The sequence below is a fragment of the Pezoporus occidentalis genome, unplaced genomic scaffold, assembly GCF_034315485.1.
Source record: "Pezoporus occidentalis ecotype Australia unplaced genomic scaffold, CSIRO_AGI_Poc_V1 ctg28, whole genome shotgun sequence".
Taxonomy (NCBI): Eukaryota; Metazoa; Chordata; class Aves; order Psittaciformes; family Psittacidae; genus Pezoporus; species Pezoporus occidentalis.
In genome coordinates this window covers 2,418,407-2,444,202 of record NW_026914718.1, presented here as the reverse complement: position 1 = coordinate 2,444,202, position 25,796 = coordinate 2,418,407, and the positions used below count along the sequence as shown (strand labels likewise).

The 25,796-nt window shown below is 36.8% G+C and overlaps 1 protein-coding gene across 6 annotated transcripts in view; it reads left to right on the top strand.

The window, feature by feature from the left end:
- CNTNAP2 (contactin associated protein 2) overlaps positions 1–25,796 on the top strand; it is a 1,014,729-nt gene that overhangs the window by 475,147 nt on the left and 513,786 nt on the right. For all 6 annotated transcript variants that reach the window (XM_062625371.1, XM_062625372.1, XM_062625373.1 and 3 more), the window contains 4 exons: positions 9,150–9,353; positions 11,815–11,999; positions 15,177–15,320; positions 20,751–21,015. In XM_062625371.1, the coding sequence (XP_062481355.1) occupies positions 9,150–9,353; positions 11,815–11,999; positions 15,177–15,320; positions 20,751–21,015 (798 nt within the window). The remainder of the gene's footprint in view (positions 1–9,149; positions 9,354–11,814; positions 12,000–15,176; positions 15,321–20,750; positions 21,016–25,796) is intronic.

Sequence of the window (25,796 nt, the reverse complement as noted above, 5' to 3'; positions counted from 1 at the left end):
TAATCACTGTGTATGAAGCGCCCTTTGAAAGTTCCATTTAGAGATGAGCTCTGTGGTTGGAAGAAGTAATGAATGTGTTTGAAAGTGATTATGTGAATAAAGGACATAGAATGGGAGCCAGCCTTGAGTAACGGGTATTAGAGCACCTGGCCAATAAAAGACATCTGAAAGATAGTATATACCACAAGATAACTGATATTAGGTGTCATCAGCTCAAAAAGAAATTAGAAATAGGTATCCTAAATCAGTATCTTGTAGGTCAATTTTATGACTTCTTGTTTTCATGCAGCTGTAAACATTGAAACAGGGGCTCCAGCTAGTCATCTGTTTCCTTAATGTTTTAATAATTGTCTTGTACGTTTTGTAGCTCATTTATTCACCAAGTAAATTGAGTGTAAATGTTGTATGACTCGGTACAACTTCTTTCTTCCCTATAGGGTTGGGTTTTTTTCATTAAGTAAGGAGCAAGCTCAGCAGTTTAGTAACGATTGAGACTTGTTTTGGCCATTTACTGTGTGAGAGTCACAGTTCTCCTTTGTTATTGACCTGACATTCTTGTGATGTACTTTTTTAATAAACGGGGAAAACATTAGCAGGGGCTTACTGTTCTCAAGTAAATCAAGTTCTTTACTATGTCTGGTTTCAGAGTTTAATTATACACTTTAATGTTCCCATTGAGATCCAGTATCAAATGACATGTTTCACAATGAAGGATAAACTAAATGTATTTGTGGTTGTGAGGAACACTTCTGACTTGTAAATCAGCAGGATATAATACAAAAAGCTGAGTTTCTTTAGAATATGTGGATTGTACATATATTTTTTACCTAATTTATTTGGAAGTACCATAGCTAGGAAATAACAAATTATAGAGAACATTTTGCTGCTTCTAGAGCATAGTTGCAAGATGCCTGAATTTTAATTTTAACATAAATGCTATCCATATGAAAACTTTTTAAAGTATAGAAACTCATGTATTAAACGGCTTCTATTTTGTCCATTTGGTGAATACTGTTATACTATGACGTGAAAAATTATCAACTAAAACATGATTGCTACAGCCAGAAACACAGGAGGTTTTGGTAAAAGGGAGTGATTTCATGACCTACCCCCTTTTGCTATATCAGTGATGAAAGGAGGTTATGCTCATACTAGTATAACTTTGAGATGATGGAGACTACACAGTTTAACTTGCACCTTATAATTCAAAGATATTAAAAATACCCAAGTATTCAACCTCAGGATTCAGCAGGGCTTAAGAACAGCCTTCATTTTTTTTTCCTAATTTGAACTTTAACTATTTGAATACAATTACTTTAAAGAACAGGGAGTGTGCATCAACAGTAAGTTCAGTTGCATCCTCAGGGCAAAATGCTTAGGTTAAACAGCCTTGTTATAAAATCTCGCTGCAATATACAGGTAAGATCAGAGGTTTTCTGGTTGGAAGAAGAGAACATAATTGTTTACGCAATTAAATAATTTGGAGTTAGGCAGAGAAACACATTGCCATGGAAGTTGTATTTCCATGGTGCTCTCTCTCTCATCTCCCCTATGAATAGAATTCTTCAAATAGACTGCACCTTATACCATGCATCATAATTGACTTTCTGGACTCACAAACCAGAGTAGATTATAATAGGCACATTTATTATCTAAGCTGAAGATTATCTTTAATTGCAGTTTTACCTCAGTTCTCTCTGGTAATGTTAATAGTCCACTATAGGAGTATAAAATTAGACTATGGTCTAATTTCCACACTGTGGTTAGGATGCATAAGCTTAGAGCTGACCTGCAAAGTGTACTCTAAACACGTTTGTTACCTGATTTACCCAATTTATAGTACAAGCATGGCATATTTAAAAATGTCCCCATTGGGTTTTATAATGAGGTTGCCTTTTCGAAAGCTGAAGAATTAATGAAAGAAAATTTACCTGAAAATTTTGTGGTTTATTAGACTTGGCAGGAAAAAAATCAACCCTAGTGTTGGGTGCTTGACAAATCATTCTAGTTCTATGCACCCTTAAGATGAATCTTTTGTGGCATATTTGGAGGCTTATTCTGAGTTCATTAGTCTTATTTTCCTTCAAATGTTTTATTGTTTTCCTCTGTGCATGCTGTAACTAGTTTCTTCCCAGACCTCCAGATTTTCCATGAGAACATGTCTTTCTCTTCAAGGATACAAACCAGAAGTTAGGTGTAACTGCAGAGCACTGCACGGATGTATACACTCATCACAAAATGGTTGTCTTTAGAAACAATTAGTTTGTGTAGCAATGGTGTTTAACAGCAACACAGATTAGAGAAAGAACCCAACTGTCCTACCCCCAAAAAAAGAAATAGCAGGGAGAGGAGGGGACTTTTGGATTACCTGTCTTTATGTTGTTTTCCTTCCTTTATTTTTTCTTTCTACTGATTATTCATTTCACTTTATGCATTTATTTCTTAGTAGAAATTAAATTATCCATGACAAAGAACCACATGTTTGCAGACATTCACACAAGAGCTAGCAAAATGAGTAGTAGTGTATTGGCATTGTAATAACAACAGTGATGATGATGATGATAACAAGAAGAAATGCTTCTGCTTTGACATTCAGAGAAAACTTGAAAATGCCTGACTGCTGTTGGCATATCTTTGGTAGATACTGCACTCAGAACTTGGCAAAGCGTTCTCACCACTTCAGGGAATACTTCCTTACAGATTTCTTTTCAGAGTTTCTGACAGGTATATAAAATACTGGAATAAAGTTTGCCTTTTATTTAAGAACTGAGTTAAAAATACACCTTGACAACACATTTTATGCTACTTTGATACTGCTTTGCCATATATACATTATAGCTAATGTAAAGAGAGGCAAGAAAAAGAATCCTGACTCCATAGTGAATGTATTTTTACTTTTTCAAGCATTGACATCACTCAGGGTTGACAGGTAAGACAGGATTCAGATTCAGTGGAGGCTAAGCAGGCAAGAGAAACTTAAAATTGATTTCATTTCACCTTACTCTTATAGAACATGAAGAAGTATACGTTATTGTATATGCAAGATACATCTATGTCTGTATTAGGTTTTGGTTTGTTTGGGGTTTTTTGCCTTTCTGACAGATGCATTGCCATTTGAAAAAGACGAGTAAAGGCAGCATCAGTTTTCCTGCAGCAGATTTCAAGCCACTGAATCACCCATGTCCTTATGGCTGGATCTGAAGGCACTGTTCAAACAGGGTACCTTTCGCTCTCTGCCTCATCATCGTAAGACATAAAAGAGGAGACGCTCATTCGACTGCTGTGGTGGGACAAAGGTTTTCCTCATTTTTCTGGTGCAGTGAGATGTAGTAATGCATCTCTAACATAAGCTAAGCTAGTGTAGTGCCACTGCAAGGACTCCAGTGGCAAATTCAACATGCTATTATGTTGCAGTATTTGGAACTACTGAAAAAGTAGTTAGGGTCTTCTGAAGTAGTTTCTGTGTATGTAATTTATCGTAATAACAAAATGAAAATTTGTTTTTGGTATGATTTTGAGCTTTATGCCTTGCTTTGTTAGGAGAACACCTTATTTTTGCTTTAAAGCACATAAATAATAACCTATTTACTTATATTTGTCATAATGATATTTTACTATCTGTGACTAATAGCTACAACAAATGAAATTACGTATGTGGAATACTTTGGCCCAACCAGAGATGCTTTGATGCATCTTTGATGTTTTTGGAGGATAGATGTTCAGTGCATGGTTAATGCTATTTATTACTATAATATTTGTACATCAGACATAATGTACCCATTATGGGGTGAGAAAAGAAAGCTACAAGATCTATTCCCTAAAAATCATTTAAACAGAAGATTTAAGTAGATAAAACAGAGATAATGGAGGGGAGGTAATGGAGTGAGAACATTGCACCTAAGGTTGCTGTGGATCAGCGATACGGAACTGTTGTATTTTTAATCCCAGTGAAATATTCTGTATGGGCTTTGTAGAGTTGTTCATTCAGAGATCAGTAGTGATTAAAAAATCTGGGTACATGTTAAAATTGCAAGTAATAATGTTGATTTTGTTTGCTGTACGTTATTTTTTTTCTGGCAAGTACTTTGTTGTTCTGCATTTTTCTGATCAGCGTTACTTTACCAGGTCTGCTAGTGGAGACATTTTAGTCTTTTTAGGCAGTACCTTGATCACAGTAGCTAAGTAGCTGTGCAGAAATCTTGGAATTGAGTCTTGATGAATGAACACTTCATCCTTCAGATGCTGACATTGAGGGTAATTGTATTTCTCTTACTAGAAAGGCAGGAAATAGAGAAGTTCTGGGGCTTGGGTCTGATTTGAAATTGTTTCTGTGTAATTAATAAATTATTTTGGAATGCCAAATAAAATATCTTTGTACAGATTTGATTCCCTGACCTGCATCAAATCTAGCATGTAGACAAAAGCAAAGGACAAAAGCATAGGTAGGAAAACCTGTGACTGGTGACTTATTTTCCTGTGAGAGTTGGGAAGGAAGTCACATTTGTTACCCAAGTTCCTGTCAGTATTTTTAAGGCTTTCTGTATTTATTATCTTTTTAGAATTGAATTGTATGCAGTGATGCCATTAACTGACTAAATGGTTATAACACGGTATCTCAGACATATACTGAGATAAAGCCTAACACATCTTCCTCACCAGCTGAAAGTGGTGTTATGTTTCTAAGATGTCAACAGCATTATCCAGTCGATCCATGTCATAGGAAGTCCAACAGAAGAGAAATGAAAGTGAAAGTAATCAGAGCTGTACTTCCTATTAAAATGTAATAAACCACATCAAAATAAACTGTTTTCTCCTATCTTTCTGCATTTCTCTTCTTTTTTCCTCTTTCCCTCTTTCTCAATTCTTTTTGCACTTCATCTTCTTAATTTCTTTCCCCCATTTCAGCAGTAGCCTCTGAGAACAGTCAGACTTCACTGAATGCAGGTGAAACGTATGTATGTGATGGCTTAGGTCTCTGCTACTAATGCTGGTAGTTGAGTGGCTGAGGATGAGAACAAATTATGTATTTACACTGCAATTATAGGAATTATATGGCTTACTGTCTAAGTACCATTCTGCATCATGGTAATTATCATGATACTAAATAGCTGAGTGTCATCATTGAAGGAACACAAGTCATTACCACAGTCTACATATGATAACTCTTAAAGATAATTGCTATGTAATCTTTAGGTGATTGAATTATCATGCAGACCCATGTGCATGCTGCCAGCACAGCTCTGCATAAAAAAAGGAGCTTAATCAAAGATTACTGCTGTTTCTTTTTTTAATTGAATTATGTTCAAAACATGGCAATTCCTGGCCAGGTTTGGGGAAGCTGCATTTCCTGAGCTTTCTGAAGTGTGTGATAGGAATTTTCTTCAGTGAATGATGTGAAGAATATGTATACATAACTGCAGCAATGGCATAGGTACAAAAGGAATATATGCTCACCTTTTCATAGGCAGCATGTTGTAAATCCACAGACGCACAGAAGTCAAACCATTGACCTGATCAGCAATGGATCAGATGCAGGACTGTTAACAGAGCTTGTGCAGATGTTACAAAGGGGTACCAGCTGGCCTGAGGGTAAAGACGATATAACTCATACAGGGTTCCTAGAACCATCAGGAAGTAAATTTAACAAATGATTATGGAAGAAAGTCTTCCATTGTATAAGGAATAATATTTTTACTATGTATATTTGTTATAAAGGTTGCTTAAGCTGCAGTGTTCAATTTTGTTTCATTTGTAGCATTTGTTCAAGGCAGTCATATGTAGATTCAAAAGAGCATAATCTGTATAGCAAATTTGCTTTACATAGAAGTATGAATTTTGTGATAGCAGAGAGACTTGCATGTGGATACTTTTTCTATAAACAGATTTAATGCTTTTCTAAATGTTGTTTTAGAAAAGTACATACAAAAATCTCAAGGAGACATTCCCTGCCTCTCTTGGCATCTTGTAAGGCAAGCAAAAAAAAATAGGTTGATGCAATCTCTCTTGCAATATTTTTCTAACCATTTTCTTTGTTTCTTCAAAACAAATTCCAGAAGTAATGTATTTACTTGAGTCATGAGAATATACAAGATAACCTTACCTCTGAAACTGCATAGTGTTGCTTCTGAATACAGACTCAGAGTATGCACCAGGGTGGCCTCATTTCTGCGAGCAACATCTGCGTCTGTGCCTGAGAAAGCATTTGCTCCTTGCATGCTGATGACATTTTAATGGATTTCTTGCACTGCAAATGCAACCTGCCATTCGGATATTTAATTTTGAGCTGATTTGACTTCCTGGAATTTGTCATTCAGAAAAATCGATCAGGCTGAGATGTTTAGTTCAACTTACAGCTTATGATTGGAATGTGTATTGTAAAGTGTATTTTATAAACAAAAGTGGTATTTCTAGCATGTATTGTTACATTCTTATATATGAGAGATATATGGGATAAATATGGGATATTGCAGTCAATTTATAGTGCTTATGTTTTATGTACTGAATAGAATTTCTTCACTATTTAGTTGGCATAAATAGTAAGGGGGGCAATGTTTATCATCTCATCAAAAGCCTTTGCAAGTTTAGGGAGATTTGGAATAGGTTCAAGTTATATGGTTGAATCTCTTCCATTGAAGAATGCAACTGCTAGCACAAATCTGTCACCGTTGGGTCTGAGTGTCTTAGTTTGTTATCTAATCAGAAGCAGAGATGAACAGAGACTGCATGATTATTGCGCAAATAACATCTCTGTCTACGTGTCTTCTTTCTAATGGCAGTAAGAGTCTAGAATTGGTGCTTCTAGTTAAGTGATGCAAGGAATGGGAGATATGCATGGCACAGGTTTTATTACTAGCCTAGTAGTTAAGGGTGAGAAAATAGAAGATTTGACATATGGTTCTATGTCATTTGAAGGAGTGATTGGAAAATTCTTCCCTTATACCTCTTTTCCACAGACATGGAAATGGGTCATTGTGATCCACGAAAAAGTCTATGCATTAAAAAAAGAAAAAATACATAAATCTTGGCCACTGGGAAGATGGGAAGATCCTTCAGATCTCTCAGTGGTTGTTGACAATCTGCTGCTACTGATTCTCTTGTGTTAAAAAAACAGTGTGACACAGAAATGCATTGCATATGCCTATTAATCTTTCAGAAAAGAAGGGACATGTTATGGAGACATGAGGAAACTTTCATTATAGATCCTGTGTCCTCATTTTCCTAGAACTCCTTGACTCCCCCAGGAAGAATCTTATGGAGTCTTTGGCTGCTGTGAATAGAGAATGAAAGTTTATTTTCTTGGACTTTTTTCTGATCTAACTTGGAAAGATGAAGCAGAGTGATGAGACTTGGTTCCCAGGTTTAACGCAGCTTTTTTTGACACGGTTAATGCTCCTTTTGTTAATACTAGTGGCCTTTGTAACTGAGCCAGTGTGTGAGTATGAGTACAACATAGCATGTCTTAGATGTGGATCTCAGCTGGAGTCTGAAATACATACACTTGATGCTGGTCTGCAGAAAATACTGCTTATCTGTAAAACTCTTTATCTTAAAAAGCAGCAGCATTGTGAAGGTAAAATCACAAGCTGTGATGATCCGTGCAGCCCTGAGATACATAAACTTATTTTTAGGATAAGTTAGGTGGACCTGTCAGTCAACAACTGTCCACTGTCATGCTTCCCCCGTATCGGTCTTAAGAACTGTTAACAGAGTTTCTGCAAGGTAGCAAAGTCCCCAAATTCTGCATTTTGTAATAATCCCAAGAGAGTCAATGGGTTGTGTCAAGTGAGGATAATGACTTTATTGTGATTATACATGCAGATTTATTGGAGATGTACAGATGACAAATGGTTATGTCAATCAGAAACAGATATCACATACTACATCAGCATGCAGAGACTCACAGTGTCAGCAAAACAAATGACCTGGAAGTAGTAGAGGACTATTTATTATAGTAGTGCTTTGTGGGGAAAATCCTGAATGATGGAAGCATAATGTGTTGGTCTTTATATCTGAAAACTTGTTATGCTCAGTGATGTAAGGATGTATGAATAGGCATCATGAATCAACATGACTGTGAGCCTCCGTCTCAATTGGGTGTGTTTTAGTTAATGAATACAAGATGGGTTGTGGATTTTTTTGACTGAACAATGAAATAGATACCATTTATGAAAGGCTGATTGTGGTTTTATATACTTTTCTCTAGAAAATAAATGTTAAACATCATGAAGCTTGATTAAATGGTCTTCTTTGACATTCAAAGAGCTCTTTTATCACTGTGAAAAATATTTCTGGAAATTATGGAATGTGAAAAAGCAACCTGTACAGATGCTGTACATAAGCAGTTCTTTGATAGCAATTAAGGTCCCAACGGTATTAAAAATTGACTCAGCAGACAGTTCTGGTGGTTCTTAAGTTCTCATGGCAGAGATGGATGTACAAGTTTGGTTGGGCTGTTCTCTGAAACAGGGTGTAAAATACTGTTCCAGAGATTCATTGAAAAGAAGCATTTTCTAAATGCGTGTTTCACGTATGTTGGAAGAACAAAGAACAAAGCCAAACCTGGAACAAAAATTAGCCCAAATGACAGATTTTTTTTTCTTTTGTTTTTCTCAAAATTACTTAAGGCCATAGCTAACGTGAGATTTCCATATGAAACTGAACTAAACAAGGTTTATGCCTATGGTTCACATATAGCTTGAGGAATCCTTCAGAATTGCTAGGCAATTTCTTTGGGCTCAAGTTTTACTGCTTGTAATCTTCCCAGATACCTATACTGGATTTTAAAGAGGTATCACATGAATTATTAATGACTGCTCAGAAGTTTGTCTGTCTTTTTTAACTATAATTGGGAAAGTTTGTATGGCAGCAAGTGTATTTGAAAGAAAACCAGAAGATGTTGAGTACAGCTGTAGTATTTATCCCCCTGAATCTGCTTTTTTTTAATATGGTATGGATTAAATTTATGTCTTGCTTGGTTCCTGCTTTTTATAGTATTAAATTATATCCAAGAGAAAATATATTTACAATGCATATCACACTTGACTGTTTTTTATTCTCTCTAGGTATAATCTACATACAGCACATCTGATTTTCCTGTGGCCATGGGAATATAGTCACTCATCAACAGTGTTGTTTGCTTTTTCCTTTAGGGGCTGATGTTATCAATTTTGATGGCCATGTAGTGTTACCATACAGATTCAGGAACAAGAAAATGAAAACACTGAAAGATGTCATCTCTCTGAAATTTAAAACCTCTGAAAGCGAAGGTGTAATCTTCCACGGAGAAGGACAGCAAGGAGACTATATCACCTTGGAACTGAAGAAAGCCAAGCTTGTTCTAAATTTAAATTTAGGTATGCTTTGGTTGTTTAGCTTTGGGTACTTTTTAACTCTCCCACAACAAATTTATGTTAAATATTGCATCCTTTATTCCCCCCCCCATAATATGGTAAATCACATCATTTTAATTAGGTAACTTGATGACAATGATGCTCACTCCCTTTGTATATGATTTTTTTGTTTGTTCTATTCCTTCCTTTTTACTGTGAAAATAAGATTATACAGAAAACCAGGATCAGCAATATATTGTAGTTAGAAACTTGCAGCAAACAAAAAAGCCGGGCTAGAATTACATTTGGCTTCAGCTGTGGCTTTGTGTGAGAGAAGGATGCTATCGTCAGTGCTAGAGAAACAAAGGTCACCTTTAGGAACCTTCAGCAAAAAAGTATCAATCTGGGCAGCAGCTTACCACATGAAGTTGAGGTTCAGCAGCCTTCCTAGAATATGAGAAGGAGGACTAAGAAGGAAGACATACTGGTTTATCAGGCAGTCATATGATGAGATCCTGTATACATTACTTCCAGCACCCTGTTCCCTCCCAGTGAAAGACTACAGGCTCCTGAGTGACTGTAGTTATAAAGTACATTTATTGTACATTTATATGAAGAAAGACACGTTTATCTGGTTTCAGTTTGGTTTGGGCTTTTTTTTAACTTCAGACAAGAGAGTTTTAGAAAAAGGTTCCATGAAGCTTTCCTTTGTTCTCTTACAGACATGTGAAGAGTAAATTATTCTGTTCGTTATTTACATTGAATAGTAATTATTTCCACTAGCATTTTCTCCTTTTCTTTTTCGAAAGATCAATGTGAGCAGATGATGAGGAGGAAATCATATCTTCTTATAGCATTTAGCTATTTTTGCAATACTAACCCATTCATTTCCAGTTTCTCCATAATCTTCAGTCTGTCTTTATAAGCTATTACAACTTCCATATATGTGCTTGGTGGGGATGATCCTAAGTCATGGCAGATAAATCAGAATGGGCCCTGTGACACACACTCAACAGACAGAAGTAATAAAAGTAATGGTTAGTGGTGTTATTCTTCCCCTTCCTGAGGGTGTATTGTGTTTGCACCAGTCAGTGGACAGAGGTGTTCATTTTGCCTGGTGAAATCCAGAGGCATAGTTTTAAACATGGGTGATGGAGGCAGAGGAGGAATGGGGAGGCAGGGTAGGATTTAGGTTTCACTTTGCCCTGGGTTTGACACCGAATTGAAGAAATTAAGGCTCATGCATGGCTTGATTTCTTTATGTAGTTTTTAACCTACAGCTGTTGAAGGGTCAGTGGCCTTCAGCAAAAAGGCAATGTGATCATTTGTACGGGAGTAATGTCTTCTTAAGCCACGGAAGTGTGATTTGCCAGAATGTGTTAGCAACATGCACAAACCTTAATGCCCGATTTGCAGGCATGCTTGATGGCAAGAAATTCTCAGCTCCAGAAACGCCTTAGGTCCTCGTGTATTCAGAACATGAAAGATTGTACTGAGTTATTGGGCAACACACCCTTTTTTTCTTAACTTACTGCTGTATTAGTCATTTGCTGCTTCAGCTGAGATGCATGGTCTCAGTCTTTGCCGGCTTAGCTATGTCAGTCAGATTGCAAAGAGGCGTGATCTCTCACTTGCATAGCTGCACTGGCAAAAGCCCCTGGAAAACACAGCAGAGAACTCCAAAACCGTACTCTTGCCAGTAGTCTTGATTTCCAGAATAGGAAGGTTGCTGCAGGAGAAAAGGCTGAAATAAGCTATGTTAGCAGAAGACAGTTTTTGCTACTGTTAGCTCAGTCTGTGCTAAGCCTTTTCGTATACGCTCACTGGTGTAGCTATACTGGCAGGTCCTACGAAGTGTAGAACACTAAGCTGAAAAGGGTGTTTCCAAAGTCTGTTACCAGGCACCATGTGCTCCTCAAAAGTCATAGATCAGTACAGTTCCAGGGAATCTCAGGACCTGGCCCAGAGGTGACAGCTTTTCATTGCAAACACAATACACCCTCAGGAAGGGGAGGAATAACACCACAAACCATTACTTTTATTACTTCTGTCTATTGAGTGTGTGTCACAGGGCCCATTCTGATTTATCTGCCATGACTTAGGATCATCCCCACCAAGCACATATATGGAAGTTGTAATAGCTTATAAAGGGGTGAAAATGCAGAAATCCCCTAGCATTCCCTAGATGAAAACGTCTTTATGACTGAAAAATTGGTACTGCTTCTCTGGTTCACCTCCGTATAACTACTGTTACAGATAACTGTTCATACAGCTCACTGATCAGATACCTGGTGTGTTTGGTCTAGCTGTTTGTATTTGTGGCAGCAGCTCTCCACTGGACAGATCTCAGCTTCATAGTGGACTGACTTTCTCTAGGTTATGATGTGTCTGGTATGATTCAGGTGAAATATTGACAGAACAAGAGGAAGATGTTTGGTTGACTGGTATGAGGTGAGAATTGCTGTTGTTTCTATTCTCATGTTAGGCAGCAACCAGCTTGGCTCTATTTATGGCCACACATCCGTGATGACAGGCAGCCTCTTGGATGATCACCACTGGCACTCCATCATCATAGAGCGCCATGGGAGAAACATCAATCTCACCCTTGACAGACACATGCAGCACTTCAGAACCAATGGAGAATTTGATTACTTGGACCTGGATTATGAGGTAGACATTGAAACTTGTTTGTTTTCATTCAATTGGCTTTATAAAGATTAGTCCAATAAGAAAAGAAAATGAATATAATTTAAAATGTTTTGGGACCTTTTTTTGTATATTTATTTTTATTATTTTTCCCTAACATTTCGTGAAATATTCTTTTCAGCTCTGTTCTCTTTTAAGTGTAAATGAAGTTTCTCTTCATTAGCCTACCAGATTCCATCTGGTGGAAAAGTCATCTCAGCCTTTTGTTTTAAAATGAGAGATCTATGTTCCTCAGCAGGCTTAGCTGTAAACGCAGCTGCTGTAAGTGGGAACTAAATTAAAGAAACATCATACAATCTGCTGTCGCATTCAGGTGATAGTTTTTCACTGGAATAAAAAAAAATCTCATTCTGTGGTGACAATTAGTATTTTTATTTAGCAAAGCAAGCAGATGAGAACCTTTTTACTAATACGGATCTTGATCTTTTCTAGGTAGGTACTTCCTTGCATTTTCATAAATACACCATCAGTAACTTCTTTAAATAAAGAAGCAGTAAAGAGTGATTCAAGTCCTACGGAAACTTTCATTTGATCAGTCAGATTAATGCACACAAGTGTTGATAAAAATTAGATGTGGATTTGTTGTTTGATTGCACTCTGCTTCTGCTATTGTGAACTTGTTTGGTTCCTTTAAATTGTTATTCAGACTTCAGCATGTTATTACAAACTTTGTATAATGATTTTCTTTACTGTTTCTAATGAGCCAAATACATGTATTTATGTCCTTGCAACTTTTTAAACAGTGAAAGGGCATCAGCATTGACTCGCATATTGATAGTTTTATGATCTTTTGATCAAGAATATAATGCGAATGTTTAAAAAAATAGTATTATAAATGAATCATTTTACTTACATCCCAACAGATCTTTATGAATGCCTTCTTTGGTAGCATTAGAATGAGAAAATAATGAGCAAATTTGCCTATGCTTCTGTTACTTATTGAGCACTGAACATCTGAATCGGGCTTCCGAAAACTCACATAAACAGATTTATTAGAGATTTTCAAGGAGCCAACTAAAGAAAAATTAGGCTGAATATTACAAGCCAGGGCTGGGCAATTTAAATATATAGATACCCCGCATATATATATACACACACATGGGCACACATATACAAATACATATGTGTGTGTGTGTATAGACACACATGTATGTAGCATGTTTCCATGAGTAATACATTGCATACAGTATATTTACACCTAGTAAGAGTAGGATCCAGGAGAATCACCTTCCTGTCTTCTCTAACATTAGAGGCCTCACTGGCAGTTCTCAAAGACACATTTCAGTCTCTTACGTTTAATGGAACTTACTTGAATGGGTATAGATACATGTTTCTATGGTTCATGCAAATGCAGGAGCCTTAACCTGTTCTCATTCCTTTCCTCTCAATTATCTCACTGGTTTTGGAGTTAGTTACCACAGATAACATTTCAATGTGGTGCCCTTGTGGTAAAATAATCATGGTGGATAAATCTGAAAGAGTAAAAATAATTTTTCATAAAAAAAAGCTTCCGGGTTACAGTCAGAAATGTCAAGTAAGCACAAAAAAGGAATAAACGTCAGTTCTGATTGCGTTTCAAGATCAAAAAAGGAAATCCTCATGAGTCCTTAATGTCTTGGTTCGTGGTTTTTGCAGTTTCGATCCTTTCCTTCAAAATGCTTACCTTTCCATTTTCTCTTGTGCAAACATATGACTACAACATACAAAAGAATTAACATTAGTGGTTTAACAGCCATTAAAATGTCACAGTCACATTCTCCAGTTCATGTAAAGTGGTGTGTCTGCTCTAAAGTCAAGTCATATCCCTTTATAATACCTGAGGATGTGTCCCGCAAAATGCTTTCAAATGGCTGTGGTGTGTGCTGTTCATGAAGATTCACGTTTTCAGCTGTATAGCTTTAGCTCTTTTTATATGCCAAGTCAAAACCTCCTCTTTGGGGTAGAAAGTGATATCTTACATGCTTTTAAAGTGGAAAATGTGTCCCTAGAGCTGCGTTTTCCTGCTGTCAGTAGTAACAAATGGAATTAACAATGAATAATATTTAAAAGCTTGGCTCTGCCAAACCTCAGCAGCAGATTATAAGTAGACATTTTTGTGAGCATCTGTGGGACCGGAAGACTAGGTGTCATTGCTATTTATGCCATCATCTATTGGACATAAATATTTAACATAGATTGCAAGGGTTAATCTCATGAGTCCCTTATTCTTCACATTTGGGCTGCAAAACATTAATGAAAATGTGTAGCCTTTATTCACTTCCAAGCATTTCAGAAAAGACCCTAATGTGGTAGAGACCTGTATAGTCTCTATGGAGTGACAGGGAGAGACTTCATGAGATGAACATTTTTAGTTAGTAAACCACTTGGTTTTCTTCATTCTTTAGCAGTAGCAATTCTGGATAACCCAGTGTTTTAGGGTAATGAAATTCAGCATTAAGAGAAAAACAGTCCCTGTTTGACTCTGATGGCTGAGTCTTTGCAGTGATTGTCTTCATCTCCATGGAGGTCATTCGGCCTATGGAAGTCATGTGGTAACTCCTCATTGACTATAACTACATCATAAAAGCATGTTCTTAGTGGTGGAAAGTGCTTCTGTCTAACACAGAATAGCTTTTTTAACTATGTGATTCTGTAAAATGCAGCTGGAGGAAGTAGATATATAAGCTTTAAAGGAAACAAATGGTATTGGAGCCCACTGCTGCTGTGTTGTAGTCTGAGCTCTGGCACGCAGTTAGAACTGAGTGAATGATTTGAATCAGATTATTCAGCTAATTCCTTGTCTACTCTTGTCCAGAAAAATACTGGAATGGACATGTATTCTAAGTTCTTTGTTTCAAATGCATGTTGTTCAGTAGCAATCAGAAGTTCAGTTGATATATGAATAACTGTGATGTCTGTTTGGACAATTGTAATGATAATTGGGATTTACTACCATAAATGTTTGCAATCAGAAATTCATTACAGATATTTTTCCTGCTTTTGCAGAGCTTATTTGATACTTCTCTTTTCTGCAAGCAGTACTGCCAGCTCTCTCATTCACTGTGTTTGAGTGTTCAAAGAAAGAAAATAACTTCTGCAGCAAATTTGTGTAAAAGTCTTTGCCCTCCAGTAACTACCCGCCATTTTCTGTTTCATTTCAAGATAACCTTTGGAGGCATGCCGTTTTCTGGGAAGCCAAGTTCTAACAGCAGGAAAAATTTCAAAGGCTGCATGGAGAGCATCAACTACAATGGCAATAATATCACTGACCTTGCCAAAAGGAAGAAATTGGAACCTTCTAATGTGGTAAGAGCATAATTTAATGGTCATCTACAGTTCTGCTTCTCCATCAAAGGAGACTAGAAGGTTTGTGAGTTGTGTATCTGGTATCCTTCTGGTATACTGGAATGATATAGAACACAAACCAAATTTTATCACATACCCAAGGATCTTACTGTATGTGACTTCTTTTTTATTATTATGTCTGAGCACTTTATTTCTGGGGTCCCATTTCATCCTTCCAAAATTAACTTTCAGTATCAGATAATTACTTTTTGAAAGAAAATAAGCTGAACCAGTAAGTACTTCTTTCCTTTCCTCTCAAATTATAGTAGTCCAAAACCAACACAGGCTTTACTATTAAATCAATTGCAGCTTTCTTGTGGCTTTAAACTCTGGTATCTTCCATCCCTGCAGAGCTGGTTGGATTGCTGGAGTGCAGAAGTCGTTCTCCAGGCCTTTCTGGTAACTCTGAAAAGCCTCAATACATTAGACTTGGAAATCATTATTTAGCTTATTAACATTACACAGCTTATTAGCATTTTATTCTATCTTTTTCTCTTGCTTAAACATTCATAGTTTCTTTCATGTTCAAACTTGGGACTTTATGGGCAGAACGATTAAGAAAGAATGTACTTTAATTACTGTATTTTTAAGGCTCTAAATGTTCCTAAAATTGCTTGCCTGCACACAAAGGCAATGTGGGTAAGAAATAAATGTATTATTGCCATGAATTTGAGACAGCCTGAATAAGTTGTTCAAGACTTTCTCCTATACAAGTTTACAGCATTCACAAACTGCTGCTAAGTATATGTATGGTTCCACTATTGCTTTTCTCTTTATGTAGTAAAGAGTAAAGATCTACATATGCAGCAATGATGAAGTGCAAAGGATCGATTATTTGCTTACTCCTTGGTTAGTAATACTGAAGCATTACTATGCATATTGTAATACTGAATAATTACTATACATAGTAATACTGAAGTATTACTATACATACTCTTACATATGAACAATATGGCTAGATGGTCAAGGTAGCATGAAGGATAAGTCTGAGCATGTGGTGTTTGCCTGTACAAACTCAGTAATACAGCCTGGCAGTTAGAGCTTTTTCTGTGCATTAATTTCTCCAGTGTTCTCACAGGCAAAGAGCATGGTACATGTGCCATGGAGGAAGGCTCCCCTTTTAGAACTTTTTGCACCAGTTGCATAAACTCCAGAATCTTTGGCTTAACTTGTTTTCCAAAATTGCCTGTAACTTCCTTTCTGCAGTGCATTTTAAGCTTGTGAAGTAACCAAGATTTTCAAGCATCTTTGTACAGAAACAATCTTTCCATATGACACAGTCGAGCCCACCGCAAGTTGGTAGAACATATTCTTTAAACCTCTTTCTGAGCAGAAGTGTTGCTTAAGAGGTGTCTGTAGTGCAATTCCTATCCTTTCACAGGTGTGACATAGCTAGCAGGACCGAAAATTCTATGCCAGATAATCTCTGGTTTTTATTTGTTTGTTTTTAAAATTGTTACCTGTAACATGAAAGTAAACTCCACATAAGAAGCTTCAGTAGTGTTAGTGCTACATCAGGAGGCTATGGCATGCTAGCTTAATTTGATGGTGCTGTTGATTTCCAATTCTAAGAATGGCTATAAAAATAGAAGTGAGCTTTATTTTCAGTAGAATTACTTAAATCGCTTCAGCTCTTCAAAAGCAAAATCAATTTTAATCTAACTAAATCAACATGGATCTTTATGTTTCTTCCAACAGGTTTTTTTTTTCTCCTAGTTTTTAGTTTGATTTACCATGAAAAATAGGCTCGATTGAGAGCACTGTTGTTGTTAATCATGTTTATGATGATGGCACTTAAGCAATCCAACAAAGATCAAAGCTCCCTTATAGCAGATCCTGTACAAACCCACAACAGTAGGCACACCCTGTCCTAAATGGTGTACTATATGAAGAGACAAGACAGACAAATGTAATGGTGTGGAACACAGGCAGAGTAATCAGTATGGTGATGAGAAGTATCATAAGGTGGGGAAAAAAACAGAGGGAAGAAGGATGTTAAAGAGGTGTGTGGCAGAAGAAAAACTATTCTTAGATACAGGCAGTTGAATTTCAGAAATCACATAGTGAAAGGGACTTGACAAGTTAATTTTACAGAATGAGGAGGCCCAGAGAATCAAAGATGATAATAAGATGATAATCTTGATTTTTTTTTTTTTTTAGGTCTCATATACATAGGTATATGAGCAAAAAAAAGCATCACCAGGCATCTCTTTACTGAAGAGGAAGGATGTAAAGACAATTTAAAGTACTTTAAACTTAAAGAAAGTCCATCACTGACTTTAATAGTGTATTTCTTTTAGAGGGTAAAAATAAGGGGGAAAAATCCACAATCCTTTGTAACTGATAAGATGGCAACAGCTTACTGGGGTGAATGAGTCAGATGAATGGTCATAAACAGTTATTGTTCTTATTAGTGGAGCCTGATTTGTTTTCATAGAAGATAAATGACACAAATTATAAAGATGCCCAAAAGGGAGAGTCAGGGGAAAAGAACAGCCAGGACAGGGAATGGAAGGGTCTGCTTTTCTTCTGAACCAAGCTGCAAACAAGAGTTGGCAGTGACTAACTAGCGCAGTAGGTGCTCACTGTTGTATATAGCTTGACTCAGGACTAACACAGAAACAGGAAACATGCTTGTAAACAACCTTCCAGTCTACTTTTCTGTATTTTCTACTAAAATATAACAAGCCTTGTAGGAATTTCATTATCTTGCATAACTGAAGATTATTGACCCTTACCCCAGTAGTGAGAAGAGGCTAGAATATGCAGCTAACAAGAAGTAGCCCAGAGAAATTTGAGTTTAGGAATCTAGTCACTTTATCAAACCCATCCAGAGGTATATTAAGAGCAAGCAGTGTGAATACTGATTTGATTTAGTTTCTACAGAACAGACTCTACATTTTTAAAGCCTGTAACTGAAAACTGGTGAGGAGAATCATATTTGCTACCCTTCATCTTTACATCCACTAGGTCTATGCTCCACCCAGTTGTGCAGCTCCTGTGCCCTGTGTTACTAAGTTCAGTCACATATAAACTTAAGATGACACTTCGTTAAATTATTTACGTTGAGTGAACATTGTGTTAAGCTTAAAGATGAATAATAAGGTATTTTGAGAAAAGTACTGAAATAACATGATAAACATTAGCATACATTGCCAGTAAGGTATGAGCCTTATTTACCAGGTATTGCAGTCTTAACAAACTCATTATTTTTCATTTGGGAGCAATGCATTCAGCCAGTAGCTCTATTAATTGGGAAAGGATTTAAGACCTGGTAGTAGTTCCATGAGGGGTAATATCTGATTGTGGGTAAGCAAAATTGGTTTATAAGAAGTAAACATGGTGCTAATTTTCAAGACAGATTAAAGATCATTATACAAAGCTCACGAGACCCAAATTAAGGTCTTTTTACCATTTCCCTTCCAATGTAGTATGAAAAATTCTCTGTTAAGACCAGTAGTTTCAATATAAATGCACAGTATATTTTTGACTATGAGATGTCATTGCCAAGAGAACTATTCAGCAAGAAACTCTGAATCTGTAGAAAAGGATCTGTTTCTCTTTGAAAAACGGGGATGTCTTTATAGAGACAAGCTGCAGATTAGTTCTAACTCTTGACTTTGAGCTAGTGAGCAAACTATATCAGATGGGCTGTATTTCACAGTCAAAGAGGGAATTGATAATCCTGTTCAGATTAATGAGTAGCTCAGTAGGGAAAATACTAACTAGGAAAGAAATCAGAATTATATCTTGACTTCGTCAAGAAATCTTTTATGTGGTTAGGCTGGTGATGGTGTGAAAAAGGATTTGAATACATTTAGTGTCATTAACATTTATAGGTGTTATACATGCAAGTATCCAAAGCATCTGGATGACAGGAGAGTGTCAGTTAGATATGAAAGCCGCCTTGTTACGAGGAAATTGTTAGTTCCTCTCGGTAACAAGGCAGAAAAAGAAGCTCTTAAAAATGTCTAATAAGATGCTTTCTGAGCATTACTTAATTGGAATCTAACTGAACTGTGAGATGTCAGCTCTTATGAATTGCTGTTGCCTTCTGTGTCTCCACAGGACTGTGTAGCTGAAGTCGTGACTGTAGTTGTGACCGTAGAATGTTAACAAAGGGTTGCAGAGGGTATTTTAGTCACTCTCCAGCTTATTATTTTTCTGTATTTAAAATCTGTGGTTTAAGCAAAAATATTCTGTAGCACACTTGGAAATACTGAGACTAAAACTTGTCAAACAAACGAGTTCACTGTTTGGATTTAATGGTTAGCTGGCTGAAACTTACAATCTCTAGGCAATTTTTAAACAAAAAACCCCACTCAAAATAGCCAAGTACCTTTGCAACAAAGGAGTTAAGTGGAGGTCCTTTGCCTTTTCTGAGACAATAGTTGTACTTTTGCTCATCACACTGTAATTAAAGTTTCCTATACTTGTTTTAGCTGATTATTTTCCTAAATTCTTGGCTGTTTTCTGTTACCCATTAAACACAGGTGTATGAAAAGAACATGGTTTGTAATGCTGAGGTTTGATGATAAAGATAGGAGTGAATCCTTTAGGAGATCAGTATGAAGAAATCTCTAGTTCCCTATTATTCCAAACATCTTCTTAACTGATGGTGGAGGCTGCCAAGCTGGTAATCTAGCTGGTACTAGTTCTGCTGGCCTTTATGCGTGAGCTATTTTAAAGCCTTGCAGTCAATAAAGTTGACTGGATTTCTGTCAGTGTCCCAAAGAGTAAAATTTTGAAGTGTGAAAACTGCACTTTCTTTTACAGAGAAAATTACTGAGTTACTACAAACATCGCACATTGATCATGATCATGTACTCCAAATCCTTCTATTTGATGAAATGAAGTATTAGCTTATCTAGTATTACCTAGTAGAAAACACAACAGAGGCTGGCTCTTCATGAGGTATTATATGTCCTTTCACAACTTCATGTACTGTATTGATTGACACATTGATATAATGGTATTTGGAAAGCTTTATTTCATTTTTGTAAAAGGAGGAATTACTGCTCTGTCGTAGGCATCTTTGGTGGCCACAAACAAGCTGGAGTTTCTCTGTGATTAATTTCTGCATCTTTGAATTTGGAATTTTACTGCTTTTATCAAATCTTTATCTTAGAATTTAAATGTGTAGGGCAAAGACTGCCTCTTATTGTGTATTTGTTCAGAACAGAATACAGGGGGACCATTGCTAGACAAAACAGAAACATCAGCAACAACTAACAATAATAATAGTAGTAGCACATCTTTACGTGCAGCTTTCATCAATCACAGTAGTCAAGGCTTAATAAAACCGAGAATACTTTTCTAGAGGTTGCTATGAATGTAGTGGAGTCTTACATTTTGCTTATGTTTTTGCTTCTTTTCTTGTGTTTTACTTAGGGAAATTTAAGTTTTTCTTGTGTGGAGCCACATACAGTGCCTGTCTTTTTCAATGCAACCAGTTACCTTGAGGTTCCTGGTCGTCCAAGCCAGGACCTGTTTTCAGTCAGTTTCCTTTTCCGAACCTGGAATCCCAATGGACTTCTTGTCTTCAGCAACTTTGCAGATGACCTGGGGAACGTTGAGATCGACATAAATGAGGGCAAAGTCAGTGTCCATATCAATGTCACCCAAGTGAAGAAGAACCGAATAGACATCTCATCCGGTAAGTGTTGTTTTATTTTAATTGGTATCCTTTTTCTTGGTGTTGTTTAAAAGCATCATGGACCTAAAATTAGAACAGTCGTTTTACCACACTTTAACTGCATTAAATCCTGTTTCATTGAGTAAGAGGTAGAAGAATATTGAAACAGTTGCTAGATTAAAAAAAGAAGACACAAATATTCTGTTGTGAAACCCAGCCAAGGTATTGCCCCTTATCTCTGAGGCAGCATTGCTTCTATTTTCCTTCCGTCCATCTGTCTTGCAGTCTTCTCTACAAAAGTATTTGGTTTCAAAGGAGGAGGGTATTTCCATGTTAAGAGTGGCCTAATAATTAGGCTGTTCCTGTTACTTCCTAATAATTAGGAAGCTCTCCTTAAAGAGAAGAAAAAAAAAGAACCCAAACCCCAACCATGTTTGTTTTAACCACAAGGCTGGCATGAAAAATACTGTGGCGTTCTCTAAGTGTGCTTAGAGTCATGCTACCGGAGTACCAGAGCTTTTAGCACCAAACTAAGTTAGGTGTTGGAATACTGGGTATAAGGTGCAGGGTTAGGTTTGTTGCTGGAAGAAAGGGTGTGTGTTAGTGTCAGTTGATTGCCTTTTGATATTACTTGATACATTTATATTGATAAATTAGACTTTCAGTCTAGATTCTTTATGGGCATTTCTGGATCAGCCGTAGTTACATCGTGTCAGTCGACACTTTTCAAAGCGGTCATAACCTAATCATGGTTGGAAGATACAGGGTTGCTTGCAAATGGATCTAGCTCCACATTAAAAAAAAACCACCCAGTGATTATTTCAAATAGCAGTTATGGCAACCTAATTTCTCAGCCTCTTTTTGCCTGAAGTCATCTGTGGTTACTATTTTCTCTTAATTTCATAGTGGTCTTCAGTCTTCAAGAGGATTGATCTACTGGTCTAGCTCTGAACAATGACAGTGGTTTAATGTCTACTTACTTGTTTGATTTCTATTTGGAAATATGTTGTCTGCATAGTCATATAAACAGGAATGTGAAGAAATGGAAGAAAAAATAAAAAATGCCTGTTTTTAATGAGAAAACATGTATTACGTGGGAAAGCAACGTTTCATTTGGCACGTGGACATTTTTGAGTTTTCTCTTTTCGCCCTGTTAATGAAATAGGGTGAAATGAAAATAATGAAAGAGGCATGAAATGAAAATAATTATTTTAACCACAGAACTGAGTAAAATATGGATAACAACAACTAAAAATCAGTTTGCTGTTTTGTAAAATTGAAATCTCTGTATGAGAAATACGTACCTCCTTTCATCATTACATTTTGTTTTAGCATAAGAAGTCAACACCATAGATTGCAACTTAGCATTTCATTGCCTCTTATATAAATACACTCATAAAAGAATTAAGTAATGTTTTGGTACTACAGGAGGATCTTGAACAGGAATGTTTTGTTAAGGTGCTAGTGCATCATAACTAGGAAACATGAAATTATCAACCTCAATTCTTTCTTCGTTAGCTGTACCTCATACAAATCCCAGTTTACAGGGAGAAGTGGCTATGCACAGTACTCTTCATGAGTGCTCTCCATGAGCTTCCTCGTGCCTTTCAACAACTTGCCACTAATGTTGCCCAGTGTACGTATTGATATAACACCATTCTAACATTCCATTCCGTTTACATTCTGGTAAGAAAACACATGTGAGCACTTCTGATTTGCTTTTCTGCTTTCCATTAGACCTTCATCCACAAAACCTCTACAGCTACTGTGGTGTAGAACCAGGGTTTTCATATGCTGACTTTCTTCTGAAATATTCCAAACTGAATGTTCTTGAGAGTAAATCTTTTCAGTCCATATGATCAGTTTATGTAATAGCCCAAGAATCAAATGCAGCCACTCATTTTTATAGCCATGATGCTGTTCTTAATCTCCATAAAACTCACTATCTACATACAACAGTTTGAGTATTTTAAAGAGTTAGTTTCCTTTGTTATGACAATTTATGCCACAGTAAAAATGCATTTATTGTTTAATTTTCAATGTGTGGACTTTTTATTTTTGCATAGCTATCCTGGGAAGGTATTGATTTATACTTTCATATTTAGTTTCATACTTGGTTGCATCAGGCATTTCAGTGCCTGTGAAATGAACTGTGTGTGCTAACACAGGAAGGCAAACTATGGCATCTGCCAGTAAAGGCTGCAGAAAGAACACTGCTCTTGTACAGCAAATATCACAGCGACCCTCTTGTTCCCTTCTTGTGCAGGGAATTAAGACGTCAGCGTATAAACCTGCTGGGTTTAGGTAGAAGTCACAGTGGTCTGCCTTTGGCACAGAGATTTCTGTGTGTTGTAGTCCTGTAGATATAAGATGCACACTTCCTCACTTATTATTTTTAACAGCTGTCAAAGCAGAATTTTGTGTAGTCAAGTGCGCAGCCTTCTATGTAATTGCATGTGTATGGTATGGATAATCAGAGTTCTGTCCAATGGGAGGTACACCCCCTTTTTGTCAGGGACAATTAGGCTAACTAAATCCACAGCCTAGGTGCAGGTGTGTTGTGTATTTCTGAGCTTTGCTGTACTTTTGCCTGACACCTGTAATTGTGTACTTTCCCTTTAGGAAGCTAATTTCTCTTTGTTCTTGTTTTATATGCCTCTTGTCATTTACTACCTTACTTTCAGGAGCAGCCTTTAGTGCCAGCTTTCCATGTTAACATGAGGACATCAGCAGTTCATTATGGGGCATAGTCTAATGCTGGCTGTAGAAACAGTAGCTGAACTGACCAGCAGGAATTCTGTGAGACAACTGTGCGCTGACATGCAGGTGGCAGTTTGTTCCTGCATGTCTCTGTACCAAAGATACTAGTGTGGAGCACAGTTCTGCTTTATCTGGCTTTCAGTGTCGTAATATTCTTTAAGCACGACAGCTGCATGCACTGACTAGGGAGCTGTTTTAGCATGAGTAGAGTTCAAACAAATGGGCAAATCTAGCCTTCCAGTGTATCAAATATAGTTAAATTCCCACCTTTCTCACTGGTAGCTGGGCACTGCAAACGTCTTGACTGAGTGAAAGACTTCATGAAGTGCTTTGTGATGCCTGGGAGGGATCAGACAGTATGTGAAGATTTTCTTGTCACCTTGATGTAACTTTCATCCCTGATTCACTTGAGCATTTAATTTAAGGAGAGAAAGGCAAATTCAGGTTGAAATATTTTGATGACACTTTACAAAAATAAAAACAAAATAATGCATAGGGGGTACAGTTAAAGGAGCTGCACTTTAGTCCTCTGTTTACTACTGTGTTTACTACTTACCTATAGAATCAGAAGGTGAAGAGTTTACAGAACATTATAAAAAGGTTTGTAGGCAACATCAAATAATCAGCAAGCAGAATCAATTGACTATTAAAAAGTGAGAGCTACTTCTAATCTGAGAATTCAGAAATAGGTTTATACTTTATTTTTTATGCCAATTCTGCTTTTTCTTGTTTATATACTGTATATAGTGAATGAAGGAATTCAGTAAGGTGGTCAAATAGAAAGCATGAATGCAAAATGCAGTAAAACGCAACAGACTTTTGTGCTGACCGGGTAAAGCAGAATCTCAGGTTTTATTTGACGTGGCTGTGCCTTGTGTAACAGTGGTCAAACAGCTAGACTCTGACCTGTCCTGGGCTTCAGCTTGGTGAATGGTGGGGACAATAAAGAAATGTTAAATCAGCAATACTTTTTCCCCTATGTCCATAAGGTGTGCACTCTTTTGCCCATAACACAATTTAGACTGTAACAGAATATTTTACCTTAATATGCAGTTTAGCTTTCAAATAGCAGTACATATGAAAGGGACAAAGATGATTAGTCCTTGTGCTTATATTTACTGCTTGGTTTTGCTTACTGAGCAGTTTTTCATTTTTTCATCATCTTGCCAGTCATTCCTTCATAACAGTCTTTAAACAAGAAAAAATTCCTTCCCTTCTCTTCCCTGCCCAGCATTCTGGTAAGTGTCCAATAAGCATGTTGTGCTATGAAGAGATCATTGAGACTATCATGCAGTGTCAATGGCCTGGATTTTGCTTTTTCTTATGTTAATCTTTTTTGGACACTACCACCATTTGATTGATAAGAGTTGTATTAATAAATTTGCTGTTAGTAAGAGGAAAATCAGGCCCACGGAGAGCTGAAATAAAGATTTAATTAGAAGAAATAAGCTACTGACTGTGCAGAATTACACAGGTGAAATACTCGAAAGCTTGCATATAAATTAAGAGTTAAACATCCTATTGACTTTTTCTCTGCAGACAAAACTGGGATTAATATCTTTATAGTTGTGTATGTCCCAGCAAAGGGATTAATAACAGGAGAGAATCTCAGAAAAGAGTCAAGAAATTTGTCTTTACTGCTTCATATAGTTTGGATGAAATTCTGCTTTTGGCATCATGGGATTCAGGAAAACTTCCTGAATATTGCTGGCTTTACCCAAGGATTGATGGAAGCAGTGCTAGGCTCAGAAGATAGAAGACAGACGTGTTCTTGCTTTCTTTAATAACTTTTTAAAAGCAGATTTCCCATGTAGTTTGAATACCAAAGGATTCTGATATTCTGCTTCGGTTTTAAAAGTGATTTAATTTTGGTATGTGATACCTGTTTACTTTAAGAACCTATTCAGAATTTGCGATCTTGCAGTTAGGAGAACAAATTGCTGATGAAGTTGAATTACTTTATGATTTTTTACAAGCTGATGTCTTCTTTCTTGAGCACTGAAGAAATCAGCAACTGGAAAATGTCATCCTCCCACGCTTCT